The sequence below is a fragment of the Spea bombifrons genome, chromosome 4 (assembly GCF_027358695.1).
Source record: "Spea bombifrons isolate aSpeBom1 chromosome 4, aSpeBom1.2.pri, whole genome shotgun sequence".
NCBI classification, from domain to species: domain Eukaryota; kingdom Metazoa; phylum Chordata; class Amphibia; order Anura; family Pelobatidae; genus Spea; species Spea bombifrons.
Genome location: NC_071090.1, coordinates 3746501 through 3763194, shown reverse-complemented (window position 1 = coordinate 3763194; position 16694 = coordinate 3746501). Strand labels below are relative to the sequence as shown.

At 45.2% G+C, this 16694-nt stretch overlaps 1 protein-coding gene across 1 annotated transcript in view; it reads right to left on the bottom strand.

The window, feature by feature from the left end:
* Window positions 1-16694, bottom strand: part of SYN3 (synapsin III) — an 83530-nt gene that overhangs the window by 10434 nt on the left and 56402 nt on the right. The window contains exon 7 of the mRNA XM_053462241.1: window positions 3884-3946. Coding sequence (XP_053318216.1) covers window positions 3884-3946 — 63 coding nt within the window. The remainder of the gene's footprint in view (window positions 1-3883; window positions 3947-16694) is intronic.

Genomic DNA, 16694 nt, shown 5'->3' with positions numbered 1-16694 from the left:
GTTCCAGAGAATAAAAGTAAAATGATAGAAATTGTAATTATCTCTTGGAATAAAAGTAACATTACGACAGACGCCGGACGGGTTCTAAATGAGCTGAAAAGCCACAATATTGTCTTTATTTATTATGATTTATTATATTATTATTTTTTATTTTTTAGGCAACAATGAAACTTTGACGGATTCTGTCCCAGCATTTACTGTAACAATTTCCTCCTTTATCCAGCGGAACACACTCCAGAAACTTTGTTTCAAATACATTCACATAATGCTTTTCAGCTACAGTTCCCGAAGAGTCGTAAAGGTTATATTCACTGCATGACCACTGGTGAGATTCTTAATGGGATAGACATACGGCTCCTGAATCTAAGACGAGACCGACGACTGATTAAGGTTTGAGTCTTTACAGCAGGAGAAACGGGCAGACTAGACGGGGGGCCGAATGGGGGCCGATCTGCCGGCAGGTTCTATGTTTCTTCAATTAACTGAACCAATTGAGGCTTCACCTGTTCTCAAGCAGGGTTATCTTTTAAAGGGACACTCCAGTTGACCGATGGTAAGTACATCACGTGTAAATGCCTGTGGGGGGATTCTGCAGGATCCCCCATATATTTGGAAGGGGGGCACCATGCTAATTTAAAGGGACCTCTCGGCTATTGTATGCATTAAGGTGTTTTGGGTCAATAATCCCCTCTTTTTATACGTTATTGTTTCTTTAAACAACGTAAATGACTTCATTTCTCTATGAATGTCCGATCCCGTCTTTGCGGTCTGTAAGCCTGCCAGGGATTAAGGATTCCTCTCATTAGTGTTGTGCGTCACCGAGGAAAGTTCCCCGACGCGTGAGGCTGGGACACAAGGGACCGAAAGCATGCGGTCCGAGGTGCCGTTCGCCCCAAAAATAGGAAAGGGAGAGGAAAAAAATGTCTTGGAATTGATCCGGCGTGCTGAAGAATGGAACGATTTACAGGACGCGATGTGAGACCCTGTAGAAAAGTCGCTTTGAAATGTCAAGAAAAAGGGGCATTTGCATTTTTTCTCCATGTGAAGATCCACATAAAACATATAGCAATATATTTCCTGGCCCCATTCGGCCCCCCGTCTAGTCTGCCTCCTTTTCCTGCTGTAAAGACTCAAACCTTAATCGGTCGTTGGTCTCGTCTTAGATCCAGGAGCCTAAGATCCCATGCATGTTTAATACCCTCACTGTATTACCCTCTACCACTTCTGCTGGGAGGCTGTTCCACAAATCTACCACCCTCTCAGTGTAGTAAAACTCCTTTATATTGAAGGAGATTCCATACCAACTGAAAAATGAAATACCAAAGAGGCCAGTCGCTCTTTGGTTGCCCGATCCCTGATCCTCTCTTTCCTCCTCTGATCCCCTCTCTCCTCCCCTGATGCCCCTCTTTCCTCCCCAGATGCCCCTCTCTCCTCCCCTGATGCCCTTCTTTTCTAGGAGCTCAGAATGTTTGCTGGGTATGAGGGGATCGCAGGGTTCTTCAGCCCGGGGGGCGCTGTCCGTCATTGGCCCATCGGACATTGGTCAGTCCGGCCCTGCTTAGCCATTGTTAGCCAACGTGGGATTTAAAGCCCATCTCCTCCCCGTAACATGTGGTCTGACTTATCACGGACTGGACTTTGTCAGAAAGTTATTTTTAACGGTATCTTTGGGGCTCGGACTATCTAAACAGACCGGCAGCTGGGAAAACACCGCCGGCCGCCCGCTTTGTTTTCTTATACGTAGGAGGCTGTCGATGACATCACTAAGAAGATGAGTCCGGGTTTGGGAGTTATTTATGGGATGACACTGGGAAAAGAAGGTCAGGACGGCAACGGCCGGCCCATCAAAAAAAAAAAATGATTATGAAAACGTTGACCTCTGTTGCTATAACGATGCGGAATAAAAGTCCTCTAATGTGGAAAAACACTTCATATTAAGAATGTTAACATCGTACTTAGAATCTGGCAGCGTTCCACCTCGTACACAAATCCGAAGTGCTTCTCAGATTAGCGGCCGGGAGGGTCGGCGGGTATTTTTTTTATCCGCAAAAAAATTGCCAGAAGAGCTTGCGATTTTTTTTTTGGTGTCTCAGGAACAAAGGGCAAACGTCACCTTGAAATGAAACCGTAACTGAGATCCATCTGTCACGTTGTTATTATCTTTCTCCTAATGTCTCATTTTTATATGGAGGGATATTCATGCAAATTTTCATTAACTCCTCAGTGGCGTGTTCTGGCTTCGGTTGATAGGCCCAGGGGGTGGCAGGCTGCCTAACAGGAAGCTAGTTGCCCCCCAACACCATGGAGGACCCCACTGAGTGGGCACAGCGTCCGCAGTTTATATCTGTCACATGCGGTAAGCGCCGCGTTGCACCGCGGGACAGTTGGGGGTTATGATCCTTCAGTAGAGATAGAATTGGAATCCTATCCGCAGCTCAAACAGGAAGTTGTATTCCACTTCCTGGACTCTCCCTATCCACAGCTCAAACAGGAAGTTGTATTCCACTTCCTAGACTCTCCCTATCCGCAGCTCAAACAGGAAGTTGTATTCCACTTCCTAGACTCTCCCTATCCGCAGCTCAAACAGGAAGTTGTATTCCACTTCCTGGACTCTCCCGATATTGTGTTCCTCTGCAAACTTCCTTTATTTATTTTATTTATGTAGATATTTTGGGAACCCGCCTTAGAATTACCCAGCGGTATTAAGGGGCCGCAGTCCTTAGGGCCACAAGATGGCAGACTCAGATACTAGATAGACTCGGACTCCCATTTTGACATGGGAGGAGCTAAACAGTGGCCCCACCCACTCCAGCTAACACCAGGACCTCATCCTCGATAGTATGAGAGCCTGTAGTGGCCAAAAAGCGGCCATGTTGTTTTTATTGAATAACCAGAATAAAAGCAGCCTAATAAAGCTGTTGGTGTTCGCTGTCTCTCTCGGGCGCTCTCCGCCCGTCTCTTTTGCTTTATTTTTTGTATCTGTTGATTTAATAAATCAGACACAGAACCAGCGTTTTATAATTTAATAGAGCGAAGAGCGATCATTGTGCACAGACAAAGCGCGCAGTGTTCCTCGCTCGGTCTGGAGCGTAAATGCCACTTGCTGACCCCGACTGGCGGGGCGTTCGGCCTCTTCGCACACACATGACGGCTTTGTTGCCCCGCTAGACATGCATGGGAAGATCGCGGGGGGACCCATAATTCCCATAAATAAATAAGGGTAAAGAAAAGGGCACGGGACCACTGGAGAGGGGGGAGAGGAATGAATCCGGACTCTCTTTGAGGGCGAAAACATTCATCGGGCAGGTACCGGAGGACAACTCGTGCGCTGCCTTCTGCGTCTTCATTAAAATATCCATCATTTATCCAAAATATTTTAACTGGCCAAAGAGGGGCACTTTTGCTATAGGGGGTGTAGTTAGAGGGGGCCCAGATTTTTTATGTGACTTTATGCCCTATTGCTGGGTATTCGTGTAACTGAGTGGGGCGTTTAGAAGAAGAATAATGGGGTTTATTTACCCCGTTTAATTTATAAAGCCGTTTCCTGCTGTTTCTATACACATTATCGGGGGTTTTAGGGCTGTAGAACCCTGCGATCCCCTCATACCCAGCAAACATTCTGACCTCCTAGAAAAGAGGGGCATCGGGGAGGAAAGAGGGGCATAGGGGTTTGGGGTACAAAGTAATATGGTACATTTGGCTACCGTTAGTGGAAATAGAGTTTTCAATAACTATCTAATAAGGATGTTGCTACATCGAATCCGTAATACACACAATAAAGTAAAACAGCCGCTGTTATGTTTAGTAGGATCATTTTAGTCCTTTTAAGCGGTCCTTACATACAATTTCCACACAAAGCGACGCTGTGTAATTAACCCCTTACCTTTCCCATTCCGGCGTGAGCGTGTCCCATCTTGACCACCACAGGGAAGCTTGGAGTCGTTAACTAAAAAACAAGCATATGAGAAACTCACAGTAAATATCTGCTCTTATACTGGAAACAATTAAAAGGACAGTTACAGAAATCCTCGTATTTACCCTGAACGCGGGGTCACCCACATCCTTTACCTATGTCCCAATATATGATACGGTTCTGTCCCCAGGGCCGGACTGAGCCCTCATGTTCTACATTGGAACATAGAATGTAAAGCGCTGTGTACACTACACGCAGGTGTAAAAGGTGTTCCAAAAATATACCCATAAGTAGCACAGATCGAAACACCGTCATGTACTCCACTAAAACTGTCACGTACTCCACTAAAACTGATAGTTGTTGGGTTACAAAGGACAACGTGGTTGATGGGCTGTTACTTTTATGATTGTTACAAAAATGTGAGCAATTTGAAGAGCGATGAGGATGTACGGGTAAAATAAAATGTGTTTACTCCAGAAATGGTGGTGGAATACGGGTTACAAAAGCAGCTTCGACCAGGTAAAGCGCATTTTATACACGTCCCACGAACGTGAGCATATGTGGCTCCGTCCACCAAGCTGGGCTGTGGGCCAAGTTGGCTTTAATGGTGACGTATCTCAGGAAATACCAGAGGCTCAATGTGGAGCTGCCGGTGCCAACCAAGCCACCTTAAGCCGGCTCTGATCGGCTTCCCCTAAAGAAGGGACACAACTTTGGGACAGTTTCCCTTTAATTCATATCCTGGGTGTGGATTCCGCTACCGTACCCACTTTGTCCCACTGCAAGGTCCCCCACTTGACCTAAGACCCGCTATCTACTGTGCGGTGGGACCTTAGGACTGAAGGATGCCTTTGATACCGCTCAATGGAGCCGTCTGCTTCGAGGAACGTCCACATTCATTTCATAATCATATAGGAAAACCATCACCGGGCGGTCGCCGCTTGGGGGGGGCGATTGGTATTGATTTATTCAGATTGACGGATTCTTTCTCTAAGGAAACGCATCACATCCTGAACGATCTGTCTGACGACAGATTAATGTCCTTGACAAGCGTTTCTTGGGGCTGTGTGAATTTATACCGACAGAAACCACTGTTTTCGTAAGTAGGAATTTATAGCCTTGTTTATTTAAATTTACCCCCCCCCAGTACACCTTAGGGGGCAAGTTCCTGTGACCTTTGCCCAAAGCAGGGTGGTAGTCATTGTTTAGAGAGGACAGTTCTGTAGAACCCGTATTAATCTCTTAATCTGCCCAATTCGTAGGTTTAACCCCCGGTTTCCTCTGCTCAGTTTGTTAGATTATAGGGAATACATCGTTTTACTCGCATTATAGCACTTTTAGTTATTCTGTAACCACCTTATTGAAGTAGATGTTTTCGAAACAGGTCTGTGTTTGGACGGTGCCAGGCTCTGCGCCCGCAGGGAAGTAATGTCATCTGCTCAGTGTCAGGTGGAGGTCAGCGAGCCCGGCAGATCTCATCATCCAGATGAACACCGGCCTGAAGGCATCATATCTACAGTTCATGGCTTGGTTCTCTTCCTCTTGCGTTGTTTTCCAGCTGATCGGTCCTCCCTCTGCTCGCCGTAAACGACATCGCGAAGATCATGGGATGACAGGTATTGATCATTAAAGGTGTTCTTGAAGAATACATATTAAAGAACTTTGTGCGTCAGTTAATGTGTTTTCATGTTTGGTAGAAGCTGCAGCGTTCCTCAGCAGGCTGACTTTTTGCGTCATCTAGTGGCACGAAAACGCGCCCATTAAAATCAACAGGAGCACTTTTTGAGCATGCGCCCCCCCTAACCCCAGTGTTTGCCCCCCCAGTACCTGGGGGGGGTCCACATAAACATTTAAAGGGACCACTCAGCCAGCATATGCGTTAAAGGGTGGGCTGTCCCTTTAAATAGCATATATAATGGTTTCAAACTCCAGGCCGTCGAGTAGTGAGAACAGACCGGCCATAAACCTTACATTTTTATCATTTCTTTCACTTTCTTTTTCCTTTTGCTGCACGGAAGAATTGGCGAAAGATCCTCTTTAACTCCGCGATGTCGGGGCCGCGCCTGCGATATATCCCAGAGACCTCGAACTTTGATAGGACGTCGTGGGGTTTCCCGCGTCGAGAGGTAGGAGAGGCTCGGTACTTTCCAGCCAGACAGCAGAGGTCATCGAGTGTCTAATCCGTCTAAAGGGTTTTCCTCTTTAACAGCCGCTTGCATAAACCTACTTGGAATCGTGTTTCGGAGGTAGATTTAATAATATAAATATAATATTGTCTTTTTTGTCTTTTTTATTACCCATTGCTTTCTTATAGACTGCAATGATGTCACCACAGTACTGGAAATGCTGTCTCAAGCCCAACGAGACACCATGTTCCCACAGACGAAGCTTTTACGCAAGGTGGTTGGCTGGCTTTGAAAATATATTACCGTAAAATAATTACCGAACGGCCAGGAGCTGGGCCTGGTCCCAAAAAAGTAATGGTAGCCCCTAGGCCAACTAGGCCTACGAAGGCAGGTCGAGAGGGGCGGCAAATAGATAACAGAGCCCATAGTCCTATTATCCTGACCCAGGGCACTGTCCTAGCCGTCCTGTACGACTTACCTCTACGACGGTCTACCATGGGATATGATGTCATATTCCAAGAGCCTAAGGTCACGATATAGTGACCCAAGAGGAGTTTAATTGCCCCAAGAGCCTAAGGTGCCGATATAGTGACCCAAGAGGGCCAGTGACCCGAGAGGAGTTTAATTGCCCAAGAGGCCGATCGCCATCCAAGTTCTGCGGTAGAGGTGCTTCTGCCCCCATGAAATTGCCACCATCATCCTAGTCTGCCGGGCTCCCTGTAGGGCCACTGCTCAATAGAACAGTATGGAAGGCTGCAGCTTCTCCCTAAGGTAGGTATAATGGTATATATATATATTTTTTTTTTTTCAACTTGTCTGTTCTTCGTTTTGTTCTGTTGTATCAGCGGAATCGACAGACAGGTATAGCGTGATTTATCTTTATGATACTTTGTGTACTCTTAATAATTACCTCAGACATTGTATCTCTTAACCTCTCTCGCCCCTTCTTTTATCTTTTTTTCGATTTCTTGTGAATTAATTATTCTTTGGAATAACAAAAAAAAAATCTGTAGGATCTGTAAAAAAAAAAATGCACTTTTATTTATTCCGTGAACTTTTCCATAGAAATGATTTCTTCCCCATTTAGCCCCCTTTGCTGTAGAGAGCCCATTCGCCTCTTAGGGTCCGTGACCTGCTGAATCATTGGGTGGGAGCTGCGCCTAATGATCCGGAAATCTGCGGAGGATCGCATGCCTGTGACAGTGAGCTGTCAGGGGTCTTCCTCGGGGGCGGCCCACGCCGCGGGTCACTCGCTGTTTGTCTTATTTTGGGAAGTGATTGTGATTCATGGGCTGCCGTCTGACTCACGGTGGGAATCCAGAAGTAATACAACGAGGACTTATAAGGTCCAGACAGAAATCTGTACCCCCTTAATAAAGGAGAATTCACCTCTTTCTTACAAAAAAAATAAACAATATTTTTACGATTAACCAGATTGTTATTTCCTGTAACGCCGGGTCTTTTGTATTGAAAGCAAATTTCATTTGAAGTCATAGCTGGTGGTTTTCCGCACAACTTAATTGAACTGCCTGCAGCTAGTAATTCCCAGAGTCCTTAAGTCCTGAGACTTTATTTAGTGATTATCTGAGCATCCTAACTGGTGCTTTTCTCACTCCTATATCACAGCTGAAACTCCTGCTTGAATACAGGTGCCTTCGTGCAGAGTATCTTCTCCTGCCCGGCCATTGATGTCTTAGGGGTCTTTATTAAAACCGGTTGCCACTACAAGCGAGCCGCTACAATCTGAATAAAACAGTCTCAGGGTTGGCTCATCTAGATTGTAAGCCAGTGCGCAGGTCCTTCTTCAGCTGCTGTATCTGTCGTCTTAGTCCGTGAAATCTAGTTTTGCCATCCCCTTTGAAAGTATGTTCAATAAGAAGCCCCGTGTAACTTGTCGGCACTATATAAATAAAATATAATAATAATAATGGATACAATGTGTATATTGCTTTGAAATGAAATCCCACCACTGCCACCAACACTTTCCTTGCTCAAAGTGACCAAAGTGACATCATAGATTATCCCGTTGGGTCAATAGATGGGATGGGTGGTCATAGCCTCCTTCTACTCTTCATTGCTGGCATATCTACATACAATCAGCTCATACATGTGATGCGTGTGACACCAAAGTAACATAATAGGCATCCTAACCCCAGTACGCTGTCACAATGGATGATTATGGTAAAGTTCTCTTTTTGAATGCTTTTAAAAACAATAATAAAGTGTTCGGTACACGGCCACACTCTTTTGGGAGTGGAGGGTGACCTCATGCATAGATCTGATTCACTTCACATTCTGTGACCGGTCCAGACCACTCCACCCTCCGTCTGCACGTCTCGCTGACATGGCTGAAACGCGCGGGTGTGTGTGTGGGGGGGGGGACGTGTCATGCTACTCGCTGGCCGCGTTGCTACGATGTTACCAGCCGCGCGTGTATGAAATGCGAGCTCCGTTCCCTTTAACAAATTGAGTCATTTTTTTTGTTTTTAAGAAACCCCTTTTGTGGACGCAGCGGATTCTGCCGGTGCCAGTGCTTTTTAGCCAGCGTGGAAAGTTTTAGCTCATACGGTGTAGAAAGTAAATAACCCCTTTGGCGATAGAAAACCTGACAATTTGGTCATTGTGTTCCTTGAGGTTTCCCGAACGCGTGTTAGCAAACGTGGAGATGTCCCAGCCGGTGGAAAAACAGAACGTTGGGAAAGTTTAAAGACCCGTGCTCCGTCTGTCTGTGTCTGTAGTTAAAGGGACACTGCAGCCATCCTATGCACTTTAATGTATATGACAGCTGTGTGGCCCCCTTTAAATGGCATAGTGCCCCCCTTGCCAATGTATGGAAGCGTTCCGCAGAATCCCTTCATGGGCATTTGCCCCTTTTCTCCACTCCCAGGTATTGGCCACGCAGGAGATGCGTTTCGCCAAGTGTTCCATGGGTGCTTTCCTGCCTCTGATTGGCTGCTTCAAGGACCCGTCGGGGAGACGGTAACGCTCCAACGCCTGCCCGGAGAAAGAAGAAACTGACCCAGAGACCCAAACCCAGAGAGTCCCCAGATACGTCTACAGGGCAGCAATCATTTTTAATTTCGCTATATACCCCATACACCCCGTCTTTCAACAGAAAAAAAATTGTTCTCAGGAGCTTACAATCAAATAACAACTACAATCAAGCTTTCCCTTTGAGACTGGATGGGGCAATAATTTTTCTCTCCCCTGAAATTCTAGGTTTCTGTGATAAGCAGATTGGGGAAAATCAGGTTTTAGGGTTAGGTTTTTTTTTTACCAGTAACGTTTTTCTTTCTGGGTGGAGAGCTGCGTTTCCAGCATGTCCTACCCCTCGGCAGATTTGAGAATCTACCCTACACATGTTTTGTGTTATCACGCGTTGCCCTCGTTGTGTCGAAATCTTCCGAACTACCCCCACGAAATGACCCAAAACCTTGTTTATTTCAAAGTAGCCAAAGTTGCCTTTAATCCGTCTCAGCTGCCGTGTAGCTCTTTCCACGAGCGAAAATACTGCGTGCTTTACGAAGAATAATTAAGACAACCTTCCAAAGTGCCCTGCTTTTTGCAGGACAGTCCTGATTTTTGGGAACTGCCCTGCTGTCCTTAGTAGCTGCCCAACGGTCCTGTTTTGTGGATCATGGGCCAGTTTTGGGAGATCCTTTGGGGGATGTCCATTGGAGATCCCACCTGGCCACCTTGCGACGATCACAAGCTTGGGGGTTTTGTAACCCCCCCAAAACACCCACAGCTTCCACTGTATGATTATAAACAGACACTTTCTATCACATGTATCGCTCGAAGGTTTAAGACGGGTTCTATCCTACTTCCTGCCCAAATTCCAAAGCGTTTACTCATCAACGAGAGAGAAAAAAGAAAAACAATTAAGAAGTCCAAAATGTTATTGTAATTAGATTCGGGTGGTTTGCTCACCTTTGGCACAAGGCCAAGGTCATTTTGTACAGAAATTCCAGAAAATGCAGTCACAGGAAAGTAAGACCGAGCCGACGGCCCACGGGATGGAGACGGTGGAACCAAACCACAGCCACCCCTCCGCACCCTGCATTAGAGAAGGAGGACGCTGGCCCACGTAGACTGTCTCTCTACCAATGGTGAGACCTCCTATCTGCTATACCAGGGGTGTCCAACCTGTGGCCCTCCAGCTGCTGCAGGACTACATCTCCCATACTCCTCAGCCAGCCCCTTAGCTGAAAGAGCATTATGGGAGATGTAGTCCTGCAGCAGCTGGAGGGCCGCAGGTTGGACACCCTTGTGCTATACCCTCTATGTACCATTTAAACCTGACTTCTGGCTCTATTGCCTTCTTCTCGGTTGGATTCCTGGTGGGATCACTGGATGGAATTGCTCTTGTAGTGCCGTCCATGTCTGTTGTTTGTTATTAATGGCGGTCCCGTTTAATATAAAGTTAATTCGTATAAATATAAGGGTTGCAGTCATAGTTTAGGGGTCCCATGGGGACCTGGTAACTTCTTCCCTATTTGCCAGATGGTTGGAGCAGTAGATGTGGATCTCCTACGCACAAAACTCTTCTCTTGGCTCCTTCAAAGGACATCCATGCTGGTCAGCTGCTCCCCACCGCTATACATTATGGTGGATAGGTTTGGGGGGGGGGGTTGCTCCAGCATAGGAGGACCTGACCATGTTCAGGCTAAAGGGTCTGGCCGCTTTGGCTGACCTCTAGACCTATTAACAATGTAACAAATATTACCTTACAAAGCATAATGGGGTAAAAATACTTTCGGAACACATCCCGATAATAATATTATTTTAAAACAAAAATATTATCCCCCCCCGATTTTGGGATATTACAAATATTATTTGAAAACGATGGAATGAAAGCTAATATTTTTTATTCTAAAAAAATTTAATGTAATAATAAAAACGGATCAGTAACTTTCCAAACCCTACATTTCCCCTACCGAGAAAAATTAACTACTTGCCACCCAATCGTAATGATTCCTCTTCCCTAATAAGTTGCCCCTCCTCTTTGGTAGATTCTGATTGGTTCGGTAAGCCTTAGAAGGCGGAGCAAGGAGAAAAAAAAGGTCAACTAAGGACAGGGATGTAGTTAATTATATAGACTTTGTCAATTAAAGGGACTGCCCTGAAACAGCCGCGTCAAACATGAGTACTTTTAATAAACATTTTGCTTTGGTTAATTGTGTGGATCACAGGTCTGCTTCTTCCGGTGTGTAATGTAAGAAAGATTTACTTTACAGCAGAAGTGGTAGATACGTGGCTCAGCCTCCAAGCAGAAGTGGTAGAGGGTAATACAGTGAGGGGATTAAACAGGCATGGGATCGGCATACGGCTCCTGAATCAATTCTATGTTTCTATGAATATCGATATCGATTTGCAAAATGTTAAAATTTTAGCATCTTTCGCAGCGCATTTTTGGCTCTTTCTGCCCGGCTGTTCCGAGGATCGCTGGAAAAAAAGGTCTTTTTTTTGATCGGTAGTAAAAGCCAACGCAATTTTATCCGTGGCTGGGGATTATCATGCTGAGTGAGGACATCTGACGTATCTTCATCCACAGGGAGGAACTGGGGCAAAAGGGTCGCTTGGCGAGGGGGGAGAGAGGTTATTTCGCAAGCGTCTAAATTTAGCTCGGAGAAAGGAAAAGAGATTTTTTTTTTCCAGGATTATATTTATAAATCTCTAGAACACCGCGGAACGACCGCGATCCTAAAATAAGATCACGGTATCGCCTTAAAGCGGCCCTGTCAGCAGTTTTTTTGCTCATTTGAATATTATTCCTGCCTGTAGCGCTTTAGCAAATTAATCAAATTATTTTTTCCCTAATCTACCCTATTTTCATTATTATTTTACTGCATTAAATGCGCTTTTCTGGGTTTATTGCTTGCGAGAAGTAAGGAAGGAGGCAAATATAACTGGGATAACCGGAGTATCAGCCACCGGTACTTTGGACATGGACACACTTTTGCTTTAAGAGGAACAGCCTCCCAGCAGAGGTGGTAGAGGGTAATACAGTGATGGTATTAAACATGCATGGGATAGACATCCGGCTCCTGAATCTAAGACGAGACCAACGACTGATTAAGGTCTGAGTCTGCTAATGGCCCAAACCTTTAAACCTTTTTTGCATCATTTTTCCCCAGAATACCAATTTAGTGACGGCTCCTTTAAAGCATCGTGTAACGGACCCCGATCTCCGGACCCCCGACACACACCGGTATTGAGTATCTGACCATTAGTCTGGTTGATGAATGTGAAGCCGTGTTATGTTTTCCGTGCGGCGCCTCTGTTTATTTTAGCGTTACACGCAGGCATTAAATGTCTACAACAGCCCCCAGTGATTTGCCCCTCAGCACCCAAACGGCTCCTATTACCAGACCGGGGGAAAACGATTTCCTGGGTCAATTAACGAGTCGTTTTGGGAAGCAGGAGGAAGACATTAATAAAGACGAAGAATGTAAGGTCACTTTATTGCTGCCTGAGATGTTTTAGACTCCAAAGAAAACATAACCGACCCTAATTAATGGGAGCCGCTTGCAAAAATCATTATTCTTATGATTGATCCAAGGGGTTCATCCTCTTAAACGATCCTCTTCCAGAATAACGTTAAATCTTAAGCCCTTAATCGTACGCATTAACGTTTTAGGTATTTAAGACTTAGGTGGGGTTCCTTTAAAGCAAATTGGCCACTTTTCCTTAATCCTTTACATTAAATAAGCCTGTGGGGTTTACAGATAACAATAATCAACATTTCTATTAGAAGCCCACCTTCTGTGTGTGAGCCATAGAGGAGTAATCTTAGCTTATTGTTTTGAGGATCTGCATGATTATTCCTCCCCGTTAAGTTATCTCTTCCCTATTGTTAAGTTGCTGATGGTTGTCGATTGGTTCCGACGCCTTTGTTAGGATGGAGGGAAGAGAAGGGAGATGACTTCATCTATGTTGACCCTGGCAGTAATGGTCCACTCCGGTATAGTTTTATTGCTCTAGGTCTAGGGTAAATATTCATGTGCCAATGGTCATGTGACACAAGAAGGTGGAACCACCAAAAGGACAGAGCAGATCCCTTTGATCCTCCTTGAGTCCATCGGGGTGATCCCTCGACCTGGGTTGTTGACTCGACCTAATGGACAGCTGCCGCTTGGTCGGTGCTCAGAATATCAGAATTTGAGGAATGGGTAAACTCTCTCAATGACACAGGATTTAGGCATTTTTCTAATTCCTGAAGAATAGGTCACACGTGTGGAGCGAATACTTCCAGCAAAGAGTTTGTGGCCCCCCAAGCCCAGACCTCGCTCCTCCGCAAGTCTCAGACACACTGCTGTGATAACTGATGGATCTGAGGTCACTTTACAACATGATGACATAATATAATGGCCTTCAGATGAGAAACATGTCTCATACATGGCACCAGGACGCTATGGGACATTAACCTATTCACCACTAATAGGTATCTATGGGGGGGGGAATAATCTCTACATTTAATTTTTCTGCAATTTTACTAAAACGGGTCAGACTGTTTGCAAAAAGTTCTGTCTATCCGGCTGTGGGAGAGTCGAATTCCCATCATTCTCAGGCAGCTGGATATTGAAGTTGTCAATAAGTTGGAATAAGCTGGAATAGCTGAGGTTAAACTTAAATGAAGTTAAACTATTTATAAGATTAAATAGGGTCACTGGGGCAGAATCTTCGGAGAGCACCCCTATCAGACCCCTGGGGTATTATCCTGGTCCGCTGCACCAAACTGGATTAAAGAAACAGTTAAGTATTTTTTATAATGATGATATTAAGGAATTTTTAGGAAAAGGTTCTATTTTAGTGACACTTTCCCTTTAACAGTCCTGGGCACGTCTCCCTCTAGTGGCGGAAGACTGCAACTGCATCAACAAGAATAAACCCATCAGAGTCTGCATTTTTAACAAAGAAGTCTTTTTTTCTGCATATCGTCAGCACAGCAGAAGTTTTTACTATAAAAAATCATTAAGACAAGTAAAAGAGTGAGTTTAAGTAAACATATGGAGGCAGAAACACTAGGGACAGACTGTGCAGATTACCAGGGATCAACTGCCCCCCGAGGCAAGCGTAGTTTGAATATTTTGGACCACCATGTAGGAATCCTGAGTCTGCTGCTTTTTGGGGAACATCCATCACTGAGGATAAAGGTAAGAGCGGTCCGAGAGGCGCAGGCGGTCAGTAATCTATACCAGGTTCACGAAAGCCCTAATCCCCAGGGCTCCGCTTTACTAATCATCATTAGAAAGGGTCGAGGCTACAGGGCGACGTGTCCTGGCCGCAGAAATCTGGAAGACGATAGCCAAAGGAGAGGAAAGCCCGGAGCAGGACATTGTAGGATGGGGTCTTTATCCTACTTGCCTTCACAGTAGATACATTGTGACCGTGATGTCACCGGCCATCGTATACACTGTAACGCATATCATAGCTGAGAGGTCCCTTTAAATTTATGGTGGGGTTCTACAGAATCCCCCCCCCCCATGCATTTGCCCCTTCCCCAACCACCAGCTTCTTTCAGCACTTTCCAGCCACTGATTGGCTGTTTCAAGCAGCCAATCAGTGGCAAGGATCACCAGACCATGTTGGAGGCGGTGAGCTGCAGGTAAGTACTTAATTATTAAAGTACTCACAGTGCCCACAGTTTTTTGACCCAATCTCAGGGTGAAGGGGCTGATTCTTGGGGTCACACATTGGGGATCTGACTCCTTCCTATCCTCCCCCGCTGTGATCAGATATATAAGACTCCCTGTTGGTGCTTTTGCTCCCAGTATGTTATGGTTGATATTCCTGCTTGAATACAGGTGAGTCAGGGTTTCCGTGAGGGACAGTATTAGAGACGTTTTGGTAACACATTTCGCTAGTCGCTGCATAGATGGGCTATTAAAGGGTTAATAAGTCTCGGGGTCCGCTCTTTTGGAAGGTTCCCAGGTCTGTCTAGGGGCCCCTATTAATGCACGTAACCCCTTCACCACCAGAATGCATTTGTTTTTTTTAATGACAGCAGTTGTACCTGTCTCATAGCTTCCATGTAATTCTATCCTTTCACATTTTATAAGCAAACAATAAAACCCGCGTGTGCCGGAGCCCTCTGCCCCCCCGCGCCGCGCGTCTTCTCCGTGTTCTGAACACGCCGGTAATTCTCTTGTATGCTCTGAGTTCTCAGACTCCTGATCCAAGGGTTTGGGTTTAATCCCGAGGAATGGTCCCCGCGCGGCCCGGCTCTTTATAAATCCAGCCAAGAATTCTCCCCCAGCCGGAGCCGTTTCCCCTCCACCGTACACCGTGTGCCGAGCAGCCGCCCTTTTATCGTTTTTAAAGGAATAGCGTCTAAAACTTTATTATTTAAAAGCAAAGAGCACACGGGATGCTTTATTAAAGCCAAAATCTAAAAATGCATGCACTTCTCAACTGTCCCTATTCAGGAGGATCAGTCCCTCTCTTCCAACTCAAATCTATGCCCTTTTCCTCCCCTGACGACCCTCTTTCCCCCCTTGATGACCCCCTTTCCTCCCCTGATGCCCCTCTTTTCTAGGAGGTCAGAATGTTTGCTGGGTATGAGGGGATCGCAGGGTTCTACGGCCCTAAAAGCCCCGATAATGTGTATAGAAACAGCAGGGAACGGCTTTAAGATGCATCATTCTTCCTATACATGCCTAAGGTAGTTACTTAAATAGCTATAAATAGCTCAGAGAATAACATAAGTCTGGGTAAAGCCCCGCCCCTAACTCCACCCCTAAAAGTACCCCCTCTTTGGCCATTTGGAATGTTGGGAGGTATGATGTCATCTTCCAAATAATGTATTTGCTTAGTATAGGATGGAAATATAACTCTTTAATGGCCCTCTGAGCAAGAACCGTTCTATACATTCTATAGGATTATTATTATTATTATTATTATCAATGTTATTATTATTAGGATTATTGTCATTAACAATATTTATTATTATTATTGTTATTATTGTTATTATTATTATCTTTTATTTTTATAGCGCCAACAATTCCGGCAGTCCATATGTTCAAAGGACAAATCTAGAATGACTGACTAAGACTAAGACTTAAGACTAAGGATCTGCACATAAGAGCTTACAATCTAAATCATTACGTATACATATGAAATAATAATCTTTATCACATCTGCTACAGTATTATTTTTTCTAGATTGTAAGCTCTTTGAACAGAGCCGTCCTCACCTTTTGCTTCTCTATGTCCGTATGTGATGAGCTACTTGTCATGTCCTGTTAACCCATTGTACACCGCTGCAGAATATGACGGCGCTATAAGATCAATAAATGATAATATATAGCGCCATCACATTCCACAGCGTGGTACAATGGGATCTATACGAATAACGCATCATAACAGGAAAGAATTGTGCTAATTGCTGGCTGAGGACCGTAGGAGTTGCACACGAATATTTGTGGGGTTACCTATTGGCTGGGAGACATGACTTTGCGACTAAATGTTGCTCAACTTCTTATTTTTGGTAAATAGAACCTGCCGGCAGATCGGCCCCATCCGGCCCCCGTCTAGTCGCCCGTTTCTCCTGCTGTAACGACTCAAACCTTAATCAGTCGTTGGTCTCGTCTTAGATTCAGGAGCCGTATGTCTATCCCATGCATGTTTAATACCCGCACTGTATTACCCTCTACC